Here is a 19,208-nt window from a genome sequence, read left to right as displayed (position 1 = left end):
CTACCCAGGGGGATAGCTTGAGGCTCCGTCTCAAAAAAAAAAAAAAAAAAACTTTGAGGAATATTTTCATGGACCTGGGCCTGATGACTTAAAGAGCTATAAAAAAATTCTTCATTTTACATTAGAAGATTGCTAATTGACTTCTATTTTTGATGCTTAATAAACTTAAATTGTATAGATGTCAAAAATCTAAGTAAATAATTATTGAAAAAAGCAACTTAATTTGTTTTGTATTGGCCCTAAAAGAGAAGTTGTATGTTTGAGTGAAGTCAAATGGAGATCAGACTGGCAGTTCAGTTTTGGGTACCTTCCATATGCCAAGTGTTGTGCTTGAGGAGGTAGCCAGAAGTAAGACAAGAACAGTCTCAATTTTCATGGACCTTACAATCTATTGGTTTTAGAAAATCATTATGTATCTGATGTGCCAAATGCTACAGAAGGAGAAATGCCAGATACTTTAGGCAGATAACAGATTGAGGAGTAAGGAAGACATTCTGAGAAAGTGTCATTTGAAGCGAAATTCAGAGAAAGAATAGGAAGTGAGGGAATAGCATCCCCGTCAGAGACCTACCTGGTCAAAGGCTAGATTTAAGAAAACATGGTGTGGTAAAGAATCTAAACAGCCTAGAGGTAGAGGGGGGAAATTCCAGAGTACTGCTGCCCGAGTGGAAGGCAGAGTCTAGACTCTAGAGATGATGTTAAAGACTTTGACTAGAGTAAGGGGAAGCCAGTGAACACTATAAGTTTATATAGTGGCATGATAGGGTTTGCAACTTAAAGATCCTACTGGCAAACTCATGCAACAGTCTGCCAGAGGTATTTACTGTGCATCTGTGTGTGTCAGACATAAGATGAAGAATGGATTCAGCGGCAATAGTACTGCTAAAGTAGTCTAGGCAAAAGATAGTTGTTGGTTTGACTCATATAATGGCAGAGTGTATGGAAAGAGCTTCCTGGGCTTCAGAGGTACAGGTTAAAAATATCCCTTATCCAAAATGCTTCAGCCCTGAAGTGTTTTGATTCCAGATTAGTTTTTGGATTCTTGATATATTGGTGTTTTTTTAAAACAATTTTTTACTTTTATTATGGGTACATAATACAGTAGTTGTATATATTTGTAGAACTTATGCAATATTGCGTGAATTAATCAAACCAGGGTAATCGGAGTATTCATCACCTTGGCATTTATCATTTCTTTGTGTTACAAATACTCTAATTCCACTCTTTATTTTAAAATATGCCCTAAATTATCGTTGGTCATATTCACTTTGTTGTGCTGTCAGATATTATTCATTCTATGCAACTATAATTTTTTACCTATTAACTATCCCCACTCTATCTCCCCCCGTTGCTGCTACCCTTCCTGACCTCTGGTAACTATCGTTCTACTCTGGCTCCACTAGATCAATTGTTTTTAATATTTAGCTCTGACATATGAGTGAGAACCTGAGAAATTCGTCTTTCTGTGCTTGAGTTACTTCACTTAACATAATGTTCTCCAGTTCCATCCACGTCGTTGTAAGTGGCAGGATTTTGTTCTTTTGTGGCTATATAATATTCCTTTGAATATTAGGATCTCCATGTTCTTTTTCCCTGGTGTTGGTGGACACTTAGGTTGGTTCCAGGTTTGGGCTATTGTGAATAGTGCTGCTATAAACTTGGGGGTGCAGATATCTTTTCTATATACTGAATTCCCCTTCTATGCTTATATACCTGGCCTTGGGATTGCTGGGTCTGTTTTCAGTGTTCTCTATAATGGTTGCACTAATTTACTTTCCCACCAGCCGTTGTCATAGAAACATTCCCCTTTCTCCACATCCTTGCCAGCAGTTGTTATTGCCTGAATTTTTCATGAAAGCTGTTTTAACTTTCATGAGTGAGTTGGTATCTTATTACAGTTTTTGTTTTGTTTTGTTTTGTTTTTTGAGACAGAGCCTCAGGCTGTCACCCTGGGTAGAGTGCCATGTCATCACAGCTCACAGCAACCTCCAACTCTTGGGCTTAAGTGATTCTCTTGCTTCAGCCTCCTAAGTAGCTGGGACTACAGGCACCTACCACAATGCCTGGCTATTTTTTTGTTGTTGTAGTTGTCTTGTTTGGCAGGCCCAAGCTGGATTCGAACCCACTAGCTCTAGTGTATGTGGCTGCACCCTAGCTGCTTAAGCTATAGGTGCCAAGCCTCGTTACAGTTTTTCTTTTCTAATTTTTTTTTTTTTAGAGACAGTCTCACTTTGTCACCCGCAGTAGAGTGCTGTGGTGTCACAGCTCACAGCAACCTCCAGCTCTTGGGCTTAGGCCATTCTCTTGCCTCAGCCTCCTGAGTAGCTGGGACTACAGGCACCTGCCACAATGCCCAGCTATTTTTTTGTTGCAGTTTGGCCGGAGCCAGGTTCAGACCTGTCACCCTCAATATATGGGGCTAGCGCCCCACTCACTGAGCCACAGGCATCGCAGCCCCCTCGTTATAGTTTGGATTTGCATTTCTCTGATGACTAATGATGGATTTTGAAATATTTGCACTGACTGGCTGAGAATATCTAACCAACATCCAGTGTGTTCCGGTGAGAATTTCCATTGAGTGTCTTGTTGGTGCTCAAAAAGTTTCAGGTTTCAGATTTTGGAGCATTTTGGAGTTTTGGATTAGGGATGCTTAACCTGTAGTAGGTAGATTCAGTGGCACTGGAGGATTTGGTACTTAGAAGAGAGTGAGGACAGAGGAAGAACCCGCAGGTTTCTGGCTGACAAGAATGTTTTGTTTTATGGAAAACACTGGTGCATATTTAAATATTGATTCAGGGAGCTCATAGTAGGGAAAGATTAAAGGGAGTAGAGTAGAAGGGATTGGCATATGATTCAAAGCAAAGTGGGAGAATTGGCTTTAGAATAATATCTTACCTTTAACACAGGGAGAGAGCAAAGTAGGGGTTAAGATACTGTTATGCCTAGGGATTTGGTGGTGGCAGAAAATAATGCCTTTCTTTTGTAAGGATAGAGATCATTTTCTGAGAATTACTGAGGACATAGAAATAGGTGGAAAATGTTTATCACAGTCACAAATGAGATAAAAAATTTTCTGTGGAAAGATTATCATTGCTAGACAGTGTTTAAGAGCTTTGCTGAGGTCAGAACATGAGTTTATAGTAACATTATAGTAACTCTTGGTTGTATGGTTATCTCTGGCATTACCCAGAAATCTGGAAATTGTTTAAAGCAACACATTGGTTGGATTTAACCATTGTTGGAATTTTGCCAAAAATGTGGCAGCAGCATATTGGGGCAGGGAAAAGAGGACCAGAGGACACTGATGAGTGGGAACAAAGAGAGCGCTAAGTGACCAAGGTGCTGAGGAGGCAGAACAGCTATGTGTAATTGAGCAAATGTACTAGGGGAAAGGATTTGTGGTCTGAGTGGAGTGTCTAACTTGTCAGTCATTTTGAAATTATGACAAGACCTGGGTGTGACTGCATAGTTAACTCCAAATATTTTATTTCACGGTGTAGAAAAAGACTGCTTACTTTTTCAGGTAAACTTTCAATCAATGTGAATGTTTAGGATTTAGGGTTCATCTTATAGGATATGGGGAACTATTGGGAAGTGTGGGGTCTTCCATATTTCTTGGGCATGTTCTAAAAATGATTCTGCAGGTATTTGGAGAAGTCTAGAAAGTTCTAACCAAATTAAGATTTATTTTCACTTTTTCCCTAAAGTAAACTTTAAGTAGAAGGAATTTCATATCAAAATGCAGTGTGTCTAAATGTGCCCTTACATCTGTAACACTTGGTTTGCCTGAGAAGCATTTACCTGGGCTTATTTATTTCTTGGGTCTACTTTAGATCTAATGGAATCTTTAAGAGCCTTCCCTCCCTTCCTTAACTTCCTCACCTTGGCCCTTTTGTGGAAAAGGCCACAGAGAAAGTATTAACCTAAATTGGAAGTGGTGTGGGAACCTGAGATATGATATCTTAAAGCATGTATTTTGTGGTATGGGTTGTATACTTTGAATTATTACTCCATTAAACTCTTAGAAATAGTAACATTTGCAAACTTTCTTTCCAGACTCGCTATCCCATGTTGGAGAATCCAGAGATTTTGAGGAAAACAGCTGATGACTTTCTTAATAGAATTGCCTTGACAGATGCGTACCTTTTATACACACCTTCCCAAATTGCCCTCACTGCCATTTTATCTAGTGCCTCCAGGGCTGGAATTACTATGGAAAGGTATTAATTAGTGTTTTAACTTAAGTCAGATTTAATCACTTGGTTTATTTGGTCATAGAGTCTGAGTTTTTAAGTAAAGTTTATTTGTGACTGTAGTCCTTATATCCCTTGTGGCTGAGAAGGTTGATGAAAGAAATGTAATCACCTTTCATGGAAAACTTTAAAAATTAATCAAAATATTATTGAGTTTAAGAGAATACATACATGACTAAAACAGAAGTAAAACAGGTGATCTTTGAAAGACCAGTATAGCTATTAGTATACAGCAAATTTAGAAGTTTTTTGAACTGGTAAGCAACTTGAATGCAGCAAATATGTCTGCTTTGTTTTACCATTTTTGTGTTATGTGACACATGGAATTGAGTAAAGATTTGTTGAATGAATAATGCTTAGGGGATGTTCAAATGAAATGTAATTGAACCATAAATAGTAATAGCTAACACATAAATGCACATGGAGACCCAGGCTCTGTGATACACACTTTATGTGAATTAAATTCACTTGATTCTTAAAACAATATCTTGTGTACCAATTAATTAACTATTGTGCCCAGATAATTGTTATATTCATTTATAACTAACTGAAGCACAGGCTAGTAGCAAATAAGACTTTTTGTTTGGTTTCTACATTGAATTTCTCAATTTAGGACCTTTAAAGTTCTGCTTGATTTCATTCCTAGAAATAGCTGAGGAAAAATGATGATAAAACTTTCTTTTATCATCATTTTATCTTTTAAAAACTGTGTTACATGTTTATGATCCCTTGTCCATAATTTCAGAAACCATTGATAAGGCGTCAGCAAATAGGAATAGATGTAGTTTAGTTTTATTCCACTTAATAGAAATACTTATGGGTGTTTTTGCAGAGATCTTAATATTCGTGATTATAAGAATTTTACATGTATTTGATAATACGTACATCAGGCTTCTTTTCTAAAACACAAGTGTGAATTTCAAAATGCATTTGCATCCAAGATAAGGGAGTGTGGGCTTATATTTTTGATATGCTTTTCCACAAACACAGCTTACCATGTATATGTCAAATACATACTTTTGGGCTCAGCACCCATAGCACAGTGGTTACCATGCTGGCCACATACACCAAGGATGGCAGGTTCCAACCTGGGCCGGGCCAACTAAACAACTGCAACAACAACAAAAAAATAGCCAGGCATTGTGGTGGGCGCCTGTAGTCCCAGCTACTTGGAAGGCTGAGGCAAGAAAATTGCTGAAGCCTGAGTTTGAGGTTGCTGTGAGCTGTGATACAACAGCACTCTACCAAGGGCGATATAATGAGACTCCATTTCAAAAAAAAAAAAAAAATATATATATATATATATACACACACACACACACACATATTTAATCCCAAAGTAATTTATACTTGCATTTATTTATTAAGTAAACTTGTTTGCTATGTGCTACTCTTCACTATATTATATTTTTAAGACTATAAGAATAAACAAGATATGCATCAAAAATCACTGTCTTAGTTAGGAAAGACAGGCATGTAAATATTGATATCTGTGCAGTAGATGTGGACTACCATTCTACACATGAGAAAAAGACTCTTTTTCCACAGTTCACATAATCAAAATTGTTTGATTAATCTGTTGAAGCAGCTTCTCTTAGGCAGTATATGTGCAAATTCTCTAGCAGTGAGATTTTAGTTTTGCAGGTTGGGGTGAAGCATTCCAGTGTCTAGACAAGAGTTTATTTCACCTCAGAAATTTAGTTAGATAGGCAAAATTGAAAATTAAATTTGGCTCATTGCAGATTAAATCGGCTTTTGTTGCATTCCCAGGGACTGAAGACATTTGGATTGTTTTCTTCCTTAAAGGAAGTGCATTCCAATCATAGTTAAAGTACAGCTGATTTACAGGCAGACTTTTGGGGTGGGTTTAGTTGATTGCTGCGTTTCAAAACAGAAAGTTCTTGTGCTGCTGTCATATTCTGAAACATGCCTCAGATTATCACTCAGAGGATATTTTGTTATTTCTAGGTTCTCTTGCTTATGGATTTACAACTTATTTTTCATTTGCTAATTTGAAAGTAAGTTATTCTTACTTGTCTGTGGACTTAAAAGTGTCAGAATATTAAAATTCTAATTCAGTATTGAGATTAACAGTTGCTAACTTAAATTTTTACAGTGGTAGAGTCTGGTCAGCTAACTCTTAGGATGAAATATGTCCCTCTTTAGAACTCAAGAAATCAAAAGGAAAGGAAGAATAAATAGAAACAAAGGAAGGTGGCAAAAGTAGATGGAGTTCTAGGGAGAAAAGGGAAAGGAAAAAACTAGTTATTTTGAATTGCTTATAACCAGAAATGTATTTGTTGTTGAGGGAGTCATTGATTTTCATATGAAAATTCCCATAAGAGAGGACAGTGATGTATATCAGTAATCAAAACTTTGTAATAAAATTTAAATAATCACATAGTTTAAAAGACAGCAACAGGAATTTTACAGCATTGCTTTCTATTTTTATGCTATTATACCTAAGAGAAAAATTAAATTTTTTTTGCGTTTATGTGTTACTTTGTTTATGTGTTGGTTTGGGCTTTTATCAATTATAGATCAAGTTCAGGTACATAAAACCTTAGTTTTAAATACGAAAACTATTTTCATGATTTTTATACCATCAGTGGCTCTGAGAAAAACAGTAATTAGGTTTTATATCACATTGATAGAAAAATGTTGACCTTTGATTTAGACTTGATGCAGATAAGATGTAATAGATTTATAAAGCTTGGTATTCCCATTGATTGGAATGCCTGTCACTCCCAGGAAGTACAACTATGGGTAACATGGCCTTGATAATAAGGGGAATAAGTGTCCTTAATAGTGCTGAATTCCAGCTGTACTACTTCCTAGCTTTATAATTTTGGTCAAGTTACAGGGTCATGACTTATCTGTCCCTGTAACTCAGATTCCTCTTCTTTTAAATGAGGGTAGGTTCTTAGGGTTTGAATATAAAATAACGAAGTAAGTATTGGCTATTGCTGTTCTTATTTTCATGCTCTTTTCACTCAAAGCTTATATATGTATATGCCTAAATTTAATCTAACTTTGAACATTTAGTAAACATCTTTTTATCTAACTGGTAATAAAATTCCTAAAATTAGGAGTTATGGGTTATGCTTGGTAGATTTCAAAGGATTATTATGTAATACTTTTCAAATGAATTAATTTTAAAATTGTCATTGATAAAATGAACATGGAGGAAAATTCATGATGTCATGTTTCTTAATATGCTGTGTGTTTTTAATAGATTACAACTTTTTCATTTCTTTACCAGTTATTTATCAGAGAGTCTGATGTTAAGAGAGAACAGAACTTGCTTGTCACAGTTTCTAGATATAATGAAAAGTAAGTAACATGGGCACTTTATAAAGTATTCTCCTATTACAAAGCTACTTTCTGAATATTATCATTGTGGTATTTAACTTGAGATATAATAGATTTTTGTTTCAGTTTATTTTCATTGAATTACTGTGTTATGGAAGCTTGAAAGATAAAAATCAGTTTTGATACAAAGTAAAAAATAAAGCAAGCACAAGGCTCAGGCAGGAGGATTACACTTAGAAGAATTGCTTGAGTTTAGGAGTTTGAGATTGCAGTGAGCTGTGATGTGCCACAGCCTGGGCAGCAAAGAAAGACCCTATCTCTTAAAAAAAAGTGGGGGAGAACAAAAAAAAATCTTAGGAGAAAAAAAGATACATTGGTAGAGAATACTTAGAGGGTACATGGAAGGAAGTAGTCTTCACCCATAGAAAATTTATGGGAAGAATTAAAATGTAATCAGATTCAGAAAGGGTTTAGAAATTGAAAACAGGATCTTTCTAAAGCATAAATAAATATATGACAGGCACTGAAAAAGATCTAAAGATAGTAAGTAACTTAAGCATAATGTTTAAATTTGGAACTTATATTTTATAGATAAATCAGTTTTAAATAGTTAATACATGTCATTTTCTAGTCATTTTGTTAGTTGATAGTACAGAAGTTATGAGTCTCAACCAGGGGCAATCATTACAATGTCTAGAGACACTTGAGGCTGTCCAGCTTGAGGGGTAGTGGTAGTTACTAGCAGCATCCTATGCTACACAGGACAGCCCCCTGTGGTAGGCTGAAAAATAGTTCCTTAAGAGATATCCATGGCTCAGCACCTGTAGCTCAAGTGGCTAAGGCGCCAGCCACATACACCTAAGGTGGCGGGTTTGAATCCAGCCCTGACCTGCCAAAACAACAATGACAGCTGCAACCAAAAAATAGCCAGGTGTTGTGGTGGGTGCCTGTGGTCCCAGCTACTTGGGAGGCTGAGGCAGGAGACTCGCTTAAGCCCAGGAGTTAGAGGTTGCATGAGCTGTGAAGCCACGGCACTCTACCCAGGGGGATAGCTTGAGGCTCTGTCTCAAAAAAAAAAAAAAAAGAGAGATATCCATGTCCTAATCCCTGAAACATGTGAGTGTTACTTTACATGACAAAAAGCAAAATGATAGGGTCGATTTTAAAGGTAAGTTAAGGATCTTGAGATGACAACATTAATATGGATTACCGAGGGTCACAATGGCCCTTAGGAAGGTAGAGGGAGATTTGACACACTCCTAGAAGATAGTGTTTGGAAGATGCTAGTCTTGGAAATTCGAGTGATGCACCTGCAAGCCAAAGGATGCTCACAGCCACTGCAGAATGGGCAAGTAAAGCATTCTTCCCCACAGCCTGTGAGAGAGTGCAGCTCTGCCACATACCTTGATTTTGACCTGGCAGAACAGTTTTTAGACTTCTGGGCTCCAGAGCTGTAAGAATATTCTGTTGGGTTTTTTTGTTTTTTGTGCAGTTTTTTTTTTTTTCTTTTTGGCCAGGGCTGGGTTTGAACCTGCCACCTGCGCATATGGGGCCAGTACCCTACTCCTTTGAGCCACAGGTGCTGCCCTATATTTCTGTTGTTTTAAGCCACCAAGTTTGGGAACAATTTAATAGCAGCCTTGGGGAAATAATACAACCCTTCATATCCAAAAATTACCTAGCCCGAACAGTTTAGTGCTGACATCAAGTTCTGTATAAGGTGGCAGCTCCGCGGAGTAGCCAGCCTCTTAGTGCTCATGTTACTAGGCTGCTCTTTACCGTTAACAGTCAGTTGTGTTTGTTCTCATACCTTTTATGCTAATTGTTACTACTTTGATTTGTACATTAATTAAAATCAAATAAACAAAAGATTAAAGATCTTAAATGTTTTTATGTTTTAAAAGTTAAGATGGGCTGGGCTTGGTGGCTTAAGCCGGTAATCCTAGCACTCCCAGAGGCCAAGGTGGGTGGATTGCTTCAGCTCACAAGTTTGAGACTAGTCTGAGCCATAGCAAGACCTTGTTTCTAAAAATAGCCAGGCCTTGTGGCAGGCACCTGTAGTTCCAGCTTCTCGGGTAGCTGAGGGAAGATCACTTGAGCCCAAGAGTTTCCGGTTGCTGTGAGCTCTGACATTATGGCTCTCAACCCTAGGGCCACTGAGTGAGACTCTGTCTAAAAAAAAAAAGAAAGAACGAACTACGTATATATATTATAATATAAAAGGTAAGATGCTTCAGGGCATGTATCATTTGTTGGCTTTCTGCTTGAAGTAATCTTGAGGGCTTCTATCTTTGCAAACAATGGATTTGTGATTTATGAATCAGAAACTGTATGTAGGTCTTCAGTTACACCACTAGAGGGTTTACTTCTGGAGCTAAATAATTGTGATTTGGCTACAGATATTAGGATCATAGAATTTAGTAGGTAAAGGGGCCTTAAAGATACTGCACTGTACTCATTTTATAGCTCGCAGTTTTACTGCTAATTTCTTCTCAATACCATTATTTTGCTCAACTTATTTTAATAATATGAAATAAGAATAGCTCTTTATAAAATACTCAGATCTATAATGATATTAAGATACTTATAATTTTTCGGAACATAGATACTGTCCTAAGGGTGTTGAGTCACATGTATTAATTCACTTGAAAATGCTGCTTTTTTTTGCATTTTGAAATAAGTCAGTGGAATAGTTAACCATTTGGAGCACTTTGCTGGCTAATAATAAGCCCTGGATCTCTCATCATTCCTTTAATATATCTGGAGATTTATATTCTTTGTTTTTTTATAATTGAATAACAAACAAGATCAGCTAGAGCAGTGGCTCTCGACGTTCCTAATGCCGCAGCCCTTTAATACAGTTCCTGTGGGTCGCGACCCACAGGTCAAGCACCGCTGAGCTAGAGGATGTTTTCACAGTTAGTAAGTTACTGATAAAATAGTTTGCTTTTAACCTGAAGAAGACATTTTTTAATAGGGTTTACATTTTATTAAAGCAAAGAATTATTGACCCATTTTTACTAAGCATTTTCCCTTTATTACATGTTGATAATGTTTTCTTTGTAAACAAGAAATACACTCTTGGCCTACTGTCTGTAGTATAGAATGTTATGAATGTGGTTGGGGGTAAGGAGCAAAGCACATTCACTAAGTCATTTAGTTTTTTTTTTTTTTTTTAAAGCCTTAAAACTAAGCCAGACGTGACCACAATAGGATTTGCAGCAAATTAACACTATCAGGTTATACACTGTGCTATCTTTATCCGGTACATGGTATGGGCTAAACAGCTGTAATTACTTCAACTTAAAGTATAATGTTTATTGGATTTTAATACAGAATGGTAGAAATCCTGATAAGAACAATCATGTCATTGCAAGAGTGTTTTGTGGTTTCACATAACAGAATGAGATATTATTCAGTTCCTTTTCTGAGAACAAGGCTTTTTATTCAGTTTAAATCCATATTATCTCTACATAGGCATGAGAAACTTAGTGAAGAAGTATGAACCACCCAGATCTGAAGAAGTTGCTGTTCTGAAACAGAAGTTAGAGCGATGCCATTCTGCTGAGCTTGCACTTCATGTAACTACGTAAGTCAGCTTGACTGTGTTGTTCAAGAGTAGATATGACTATTGTTCAGTCCAGCTGGTCCTTAAAATAAATAATTTCTTTGGTAGCTGTTTACCTGGGGAAAACTGACTCATTAAGTCAGATCAGGTTCATATGACTGAAATTCCTTAACTATAGAGTTGTGGTAGCAGAATACCCAGGAACTTAAGTATGCAAAATATGAGACTATTTTATTACAGTAATAATTGTATAGCATGGCTTACTGCAGAACTTGAAAGGGGTGGATTTCACTCGTAGGTTATAATGGTAACTAATCGGCATGTTTTAGAGTGGTTACAGAAAAATAAAGAAATGTTTATTGGGTGGTGCCTATGGTTCAAAGGAGTAGGGCCCTGGCCCCATGTGCTGCAGGTGGCAGGTTCAAACCCGGTCAAAAATTGCAAAAAAAAAAAAAAAAAGTTTAATGAATAAAAGTATTGCAACAATGCTTATGTACTTTTCACATGGAGTTTTGAAATGGTAATAGACCAAGGATTGGCAAACTATGGCCCACCAGTCAAAACCAGCCCGCCACCTGGGTTTAACAGTTCTATTGGAACATGGGAGACCTATTAGTTTACATATTACATAGAAATGGCTCTTTTAACGCCATAGCAGAAAAGTTGTGTGGTCTTCACAAAAACTGATGGTATTCTATGCAAGGCCTAAAGTATATACTGTCTGGCTCTTTAAGAAAAACTTTATTAATTCCTAGATTAACCCTGCCCTTCTAGCTACTAAACTAAATGGACCATAATCCAAAATTCCTAATAGCCAGAGTTTACATTTTACTCCCAAGTTGCCGTCTGCTCTATACTCTGCCAGGTAAATTCTACAAATCCCTGAGTACTTGAGGGCTGCTCATCAAACTGTGAAGGATATTTTTTAAAAGCTTCATTGAAAACATACTTTTGCAAAATATAATAAAAATGAATTACTGGTAAATGGAATATTAAAATATAGGCTTAAATTTATTATTAGATTCCACAGTTACAAAATTATTGTAAATTGCAGAAAAGTTTTTAAACACAGAATTCCTGTTCTTAACCTCACTGCAGACTGGACATAGATCATGGACCACCCCAAGGTCCATGGTCCACACTGTGAGTAGCACTGCTTTAGGACTAAGTATTTGTTTTTCTTAATTTTTAAAATCCTTTTACCCTTATTTTTTCATTACACAAAAACTGCATGGTCAGTCACTACTATTAAAACAAAAATTTCCTTTGACCCAAACCCAAATCTCAGTCACAACCTTAGAAGTAACTTATCAGTGGGTGTATACCATTGTCAACTTTTTCTCTTATTCTCATTTATGAAATAAATTGTTGTTTTCTTTGCATGAATGTTTTTGCATATATTGTACAATACTTAATATTACCAGTGTTTAACTTTTCTAGTCTGGGTAGGAAATAGCATCACATTGGTATTTTAATTTGCATTTTCTTGATAAGCATAAGAAATTGATGTTTCCATGTTTTAAGAGTCATTTGTATTTCTTCTGTATAGCTTATTTGTGATGCTTACACAATTTCCTAGTGTTATTTTTGTAATTTGTAGTGCTTTATAGATTCTATATATAGTCATCACTTGGTATCCATGGGAGATTAGTTCCAGGGCCTCCTACTGATAATCAAAATCTACAGATACCCTGATATAAAATGGCTAGGCATTTGTATATAACTCATGGATTCATTATATCACCTCTGGACCTAACATAGTGTAAATGCCTTCTATTTGTTATACTGTATTGTTTAGGGAATAATGACAAGAAAAAACTGTACATGTTCAGTGTAGATAAAATTTTTTCAGAAATATTTGTAATCCATTGTTGATGGAATCCACAGATTCAGATCCACAGACATAGGGAGGGTCAGTTGTACTCCTCTGATGTAACTATGGCCCCCAGCCCCTAGGCTGTGGACCAGTTAGCAGTCTTTTACCTGTTAGGAACTGGGCTGCAGAGCATCACTGCCTAAAGTCTGCCTCCTATCCCCTCCTTTCCGCACCCTTACCTCACCTCTAGGTCCAGTCCATGGGAAAATTGGCATCCATGAAACTAGTCCTTGGTGCCAAAGAGGTGGGGGACTGCTATATAATGATGTACTTACTCTGTTGTCTCACTTTTTGATATATATAAAATATCTTTTGCTTTATGCTTTTATATTTGAATGCCTTTTCTTACCCTAAATTAATCAATATTTATTTTGCTTTCTGTTTAGCTGATATAATTATTAAAATTCTTAGAATTCTTCACTTAGATTTATTTGTGAATGGTGTAAGGTAGAGATCGTCTAATAATTTTTTTCAGTTATTTTTGTCCCAGCCTGTTTTGGTATATTTCTTGTTTTTCTTCGTTATTTAAAATACTTTTTTATCACAAATTAAATTCTTCTGTATACAGTAATTTTTTGCCTGGTATTCTGATCATTGATTTCTTTAAATGTGAATGTCACACTTCTAATAATAGCTTTTATAGTGTACTTTCATGGTAACTGAGACAGGGTCCGCCAAAGTTGTATTGTTTTTGTGTGCTTTTCAGATTCTCTTTCCTATTTTCTCCCCACTCTTTCGCAGGTCAGTGTTAGATTTGACAGGTTTCATGAAAATTTTTTATTGGAATTTTAATAGAATTCTATCAAATTTAAAGATTGATTTGATTTCAGCACTGTCTTCCCATGCATAACTCTTCATCTTTCTACTTAGCCAGACCTTGTTTTTCAGTAGATACATAATATTTCACATGGCCTTGCTAGTTTGTTCCAAGATACTTCTGTTGGCAGTGCTGGGTTGCTTACTGATGGTTGCTTCATTATAGAAAGAAGAGGAAAGGCTATGAAGATGATGATTATGTCTCAAAAAAATCCAAACACGAGGAGGTATGTTGACTCATCTTCGTTATACATTCTGGTGCGACCACATTGTTACTGTTCCAGAGAATAAGCCTTATAGATAGAGGTGTAGGATTTTATAGTCTTCATTTTTTGTGTACTTATGTACATTGTCCATTATTAAAGGTTTTTTCTCACTTTAGTCTTAACTTGTTCTAAAGCAGCATAATAATTACTTAGGAATCTTTCCTGTGTTCATAGAAGGCATCAGGGATACACATACATATGAAATTTTTGTTTTATTATTCTCCAAGGATTCTTCCCTTGACCCTTTTATATATATAAATATATATAAAATAATAATTATACCTGGCAAGTCAGAGAGAGAGATGTAATCAGAAGCAGAAGGTCCACCTGTAACCTTCATGCTTCCTTGGTGCAGTCTGGTGAGACTGTGCCAATATTACTAAAAGTGAACTACTATACTTTCCCGGTTTATTTATCTTCTATAATACACTGAAGTAAAGGGGATAATTTTGCTGAAGGGAGACAAGTACTACTACTTATGTACCAATATATTACCCTTACCACATTTTTTTTCCTTCTTAGGAAGAATGGACTGACGATGACCTGGTAGATTCTCTCTAACCATTTGGAGATGATTTGTCAATGCTAACTAATCAAGAGTAGGAAGCATATTGGACACTTAACTTTATTTGAAAATTATAACGGGAAAACATCAAAATATGTTAAACTTTTTCTATGTGTTATTTAAATTTTTTTTCTTTTATAGTAACTTTATGTAAAATAAAAGATCTTCAAAAGAGCCAGTGTGGATATTCTATGCCATACTATGACTTATATCAAATTAGTGTTTCTATGGTAGTCTAGGTAAAGCTGTAATTTATTTGCCTATTTTGTTTTAAAACATACCTTTTGAAAATAGGCATCGCAAAAAAACAAAACTTAAAAGCTTTAAGAGTTTTAAGGTGTGTGTTTTGTCATCTAAATACCTTTAGAAATGGCTTTCACATGTTTTCCAGATATACTTAGCTGTTTGTGCATTATTACTGAACCACATAAGGAACCTCAACTTTTGTGGTACTGAAAGCTAGTCATTTTAGGCAGTGACTTATTTTCCTCAGTTATTTACCAATATTTCCAAGTAGGTTTTTTAAAAATGTGTTTTTTAGTGATTGTTTAGATCTTAAGTTGCCATAGAGAAATAAGTGGTAGCAAATTACGATATTCAGGGAAAGGAAATTTTTTTAGAGATGGAGTCTTGCTATATTGTCCAGGATGGTCTCCAACTCCCAGACTCAGGCAGTCCTCCTGACTCTGCATCCTGAATACCTGGGACTATAGATAGGTGCATTCTGCCATATTTCGCCATGTAGACTTACAAGTATCCTGTTAGGTCACCTATAATTTCATTCAGATAAATAGATGTCACAGTTACAGAATTGTGTCATAAATAGATGTCACAGAATTGTGCAGATTAAATATGTTTAAGAAATTTAATTCAAATTGAAATGAGCTGATCTGTAAAAGAGGGTGTGACACCCCATTACTAGATTGTGAATCATGGCTGCCTCTACTTCACTATGTGCTCTTGGTAAGTTACTAAACCTTTGCATGCCAGTTTTTCAAACTGAAAATGGGGTCGATGTTATGCTTACTCTTCATAGGATTAGTTAGAATAGTGTCTACGTATGTTAAGTGTTCAGTAAGTGTTAGCTATTACAGTTGGAACCAAATTGTGATGTCAATATATCAAGCCAAGTTTTTTGAGAAAATCAGCTTGAAGGAATACTGAGAAACTCAACTGCCCTGAGTCTTATCTACAGAATACAGACACTGCCTCAGTCTCAGTGCGTCCCCCACTGTGCTTTCCCTGCAGGTAGGTACCATTTTAATTACATCTGTAATAATTCTTTACATTTTAAGCTTCAGTGTTTTTTTTTCTTTTTCTTTTTTTTTTGGGGGGGGGGGTTGGTTCCTTCTCATTCTGGAATGAGAGGAATAAAACTCATGAAGTGAGATTTCACGGAAGCCTCTAGTGTAGTCGGGGTTAAGTAGTTCTGCTGCTTGGGCTCTGGACAGAATTGTAAAATGTTCACAGTTTATCCTCCTATTTCCCTTTCAGATCACCAAACTTCAGCATCAGAGAAAGGTCCACACTTACATCTGAAAATTTGCCTACCCAGCCCCGTTAAGATTAAATGTTTGAGAGATTTTATTTCAACATTGACAAGGTAGTTACTGCAGGGCCTACAAAGGTAAGTGACAAGTTTCCCATTCCAACTTAAGAGGCAAACGTCATTAAAATATAAAAAGCAGGATAAGTCTTTTAGGAGTATGTTTTAAATAGAAGGAAGAAAAAGAAGCAGCTTTTCAGACTAAGGAATGGCTTTTTAGTATGGCTGACGACTTAGTAGGAGAGAACCAGAGTGCCAAGCATATCACTAGTCCACATCCCTCCAAGACTGTCTTCTATTCTGTAACTCAGGGAAGGAGACTGCCTGGGATATTACTGTGGTGGTTTAGTTTAAAAGCAAGAAGGATGGAAAAAGAAGAAAGGAAAATGGTGTGATAGATATTAAGGGAGAGAATGGAGTGAACTAAGTTCACACCAAGGAAAAAGAACACAGTCTGTGTTGAGTTTTTGGTGTCATTGTGGACTGTGATTGAAGCTACATAAAGTTAGCTGCCTACATAGAAATAATGGCCTTTTTATACCTTAACTAAGCGACGTCTTTTAAACAATTAGTTATGTACATCAAGGAATAGCATGAATTGTTGCTCTTAGAATCTGGGCTTTTAGAAAGTTTTTCTTTCGGCTCGGCGCCTATAGCTCAACCGGCTAAGGCGCCAGCCACGTACACCTAAGGTGGCGGGTTCAAATCCCCAGCCCGGACCCGCCAAACAACAATGACGGCTGCAACCAAAAAATAGCTGGGCGTTGTGGCAGGCGCCTGTGGTCCCAGCTACTTGGGAGGCGGAGGCAGGAGACTGGCTTGAGCCCCAGGAGTTGGAGGTTGCTGTGAGTTGTAATGCCACAGCACTCTAGGGGGACAGCTTGAGGCTCTGTCTAAAAAAAAAAAAAAAAAAAAAAAAGAAAGTTTTTCTTTCTGGAGGGAACTAGCTTTCCTAAAACCTCCTGCTTTATCCACTTTACTAATAATACTTGCCACATACATTTTCTATGTCTTAACAAATACATATTGAATGAATAAATGAAGTCCTTTTCAAAAGAGGTCATTAGCAAAAATACTCATCTGAAGTGTCATGTTTTCCTTGGGCCTTCATCTATACTAAAGGAGGAATAAAATAATGAAATTAAAATGCTTAGCCATAGTTAGACAGACATAATCAATTATGCAAGATATCCCTTGCTTTTATTTTAACTTAACCTTTGTGAATACGTCACAAAAATACACATACAGAAGCAAATAAAACTATACAGTCAAACTAAATATCCAGCAGATACAATAAGTAGTCAGAAGTTTGAAGATGGATAAGTAGCTAATGATGTCTGCATAATCAAAGGGGTAGCACAAAAAAATCAACTTGTCATTAATGAACAAATACTTTCAACAAAAGCATTGTAGCTTTTTTTTAACATAAAAGAAATTGGTAATCTGTAAAAATGGGTAACATGCATTGATCAATACAACAACCAATAGTATTTATTGAATTCAAACTAGTTACTGTTGTAAACATTTAACAAAAACGTCATGAGCGCTAAATACAGTCTTTGACAATTCCAACAAAATAAGTGGTATGTTTAAAAAATAAAGCTGATGAGCAATAAATCCATTCTAGATATTTTCTTTTCAACAGTTCCAGCAAGAGAAATAGCACAGTATTATTTTTAAAAAAAGTATACAGCAAAGATTGTTCCTATTATAATGGCAAACTCTGGAAACTGTAAATACAAATAAAGTCACTGAACAGTCAAATGGTCATATTCCTAATCAGGAAGAACAGTCCAGTTGTACTCAATTGTCAATAGAGAATGCTTTTCTTGTCAGTTGATTTCATAGTTCTTTTTCCAAGAGACAGCAAAACTTTGGCAATTGGATGTATTGAAAATATATTTTCAAAGTTTAAGATACAGTCACAGGATAACTGTTTTGTGAAAGGTGATCTGTACACCAAGGCTCAGAGTTGGTAAGGATTGACTCCATGTGGAAAAAGTGCAAATATCCTGCACAGATAGCTTACAGATTTGCTGGCACAGTCACCAGCAGGATCTTGGGTTTTGTTTGCATAGCTCACACATCACTGGAATGTGGAAAGGTGTGCTATTTTTTGGCAAGAGCAAAGGGAATATTATACTGATGTGAATTACCATGTTGGGCATGCTGAATCCATGCAGAACACTGGAGTGAAGGCTGCTACCTGATGTCGTTGGTTTTTGTATACTGATTTTGTTTTTGTTGAAGAAGTTCCGTTATAGCCAACAGCTTTTTCAGTACGTGCTAGGCAGAAGGAAAAATAGTATGAAAATAATTAGTCAAAAAATGAAAGGTCGGTCTAGAGGTTTCAGGATGGCAACCTGGATTTGAAAAAAGTCATGTCAAAGTGAAAAATTCCTAAGATAGACCATTCTACTCAAAGCATAATTCAGTTCTCCACAGAATATTTTTGGTCATAACTAAGAGAATTTTTGTACATCTCAGTAAACAAAAATTAATTTGTGTTTGGCATACTCCTAAAACCACAGATTTGTCAGTACAAATGACAACACATGACAAACACAAAAGAGTGAATGTTTTGAAATCTCCCATCTTTAATTTTGAAAGAATCAAAGAAATGACTATACTAATTCTAATTTTTTTCTTTTAAAAGTCTTTTAATATCTAAGGCAGATTATATAATGCATTTCTAAATTGAAAAACAAAAGTTGAAGATTCTGAAGAGAACTCAGAATCACCAAACTCAACACTTTAAATCTCTCTACAAAATCCCTGCCAAATGGTTATTCACTATATCCCAAAGCTATGGAAGAAACTGTTCAGACCTATCAAGCTTTGATACTGATGTATGAAACTTCCCCATGGAACTTCCTCCTCTTGGTGGAGGTCCTTATCTCAGCTGAATCCATTCTTACTGTAATCCATTTTGCTCTTTTCTCCATATTTACAGTATCTTAAATGGCCTGGTTTTAAGTCTAGTTCCTCTCTGAATATATCCCAATC

At 36.2% G+C, this 19,208-nt stretch overlaps 2 protein-coding genes across 3 annotated transcripts in view; one reads left to right on the top strand and one right to left on the bottom strand.

The window, feature by feature from the left end:
- CCNH (cyclin H) overlaps positions 1 to 14,835 on the top strand; it is a 20,957-nt gene extending 6,122 nt beyond the window's left edge. For both annotated transcript variants that reach the window (XM_012802768.2, XM_023510929.1), the window contains exons 5-9: positions 4,057 to 4,220; positions 7,516 to 7,586; positions 11,043 to 11,154; positions 13,992 to 14,052; positions 14,614 to 14,835. In XM_012802768.2, the coding sequence (XP_012658222.2) occupies positions 4,057 to 4,220; positions 7,516 to 7,586; positions 11,043 to 11,154; positions 13,992 to 14,052; positions 14,614 to 14,652 (447 nt within the window). In that variant the 3' untranslated portion in view covers positions 14,653 to 14,835. The remainder of the gene's footprint in view (positions 1 to 4,056; positions 4,221 to 7,515; positions 7,587 to 11,042; positions 11,155 to 13,991; positions 14,053 to 14,613) is intronic.
- A 2,538-nt stretch (positions 14,836 to 17,373) lies between these two features.
- RASA1 (RAS p21 protein activator 1) overlaps positions 17,374 to 19,208 on the bottom strand; it is a 95,206-nt gene continuing 93,371 nt past the window's right edge. The window contains exon 25 of the mRNA XM_003785964.3: positions 17,374 to 18,488. Coding sequence (XP_003786012.1) covers positions 18,405 to 18,488 — 84 coding nt within the window. The 3' untranslated portion in view covers positions 17,374 to 18,404. The remainder of the gene's footprint in view (positions 18,489 to 19,208) is intronic.

The sequence above is a fragment of the Otolemur garnettii genome, unplaced genomic scaffold, assembly GCF_000181295.1.
Source record: "Otolemur garnettii isolate 467f Iridium unplaced genomic scaffold, OtoGar3 scaffold00017, whole genome shotgun sequence".
Classification (NCBI taxonomy): Eukaryota; Metazoa; Chordata; class Mammalia; order Primates; family Galagidae; genus Otolemur; species Otolemur garnettii.
This window is presented reverse-complemented; position numbering and strand designations above follow the sequence as displayed.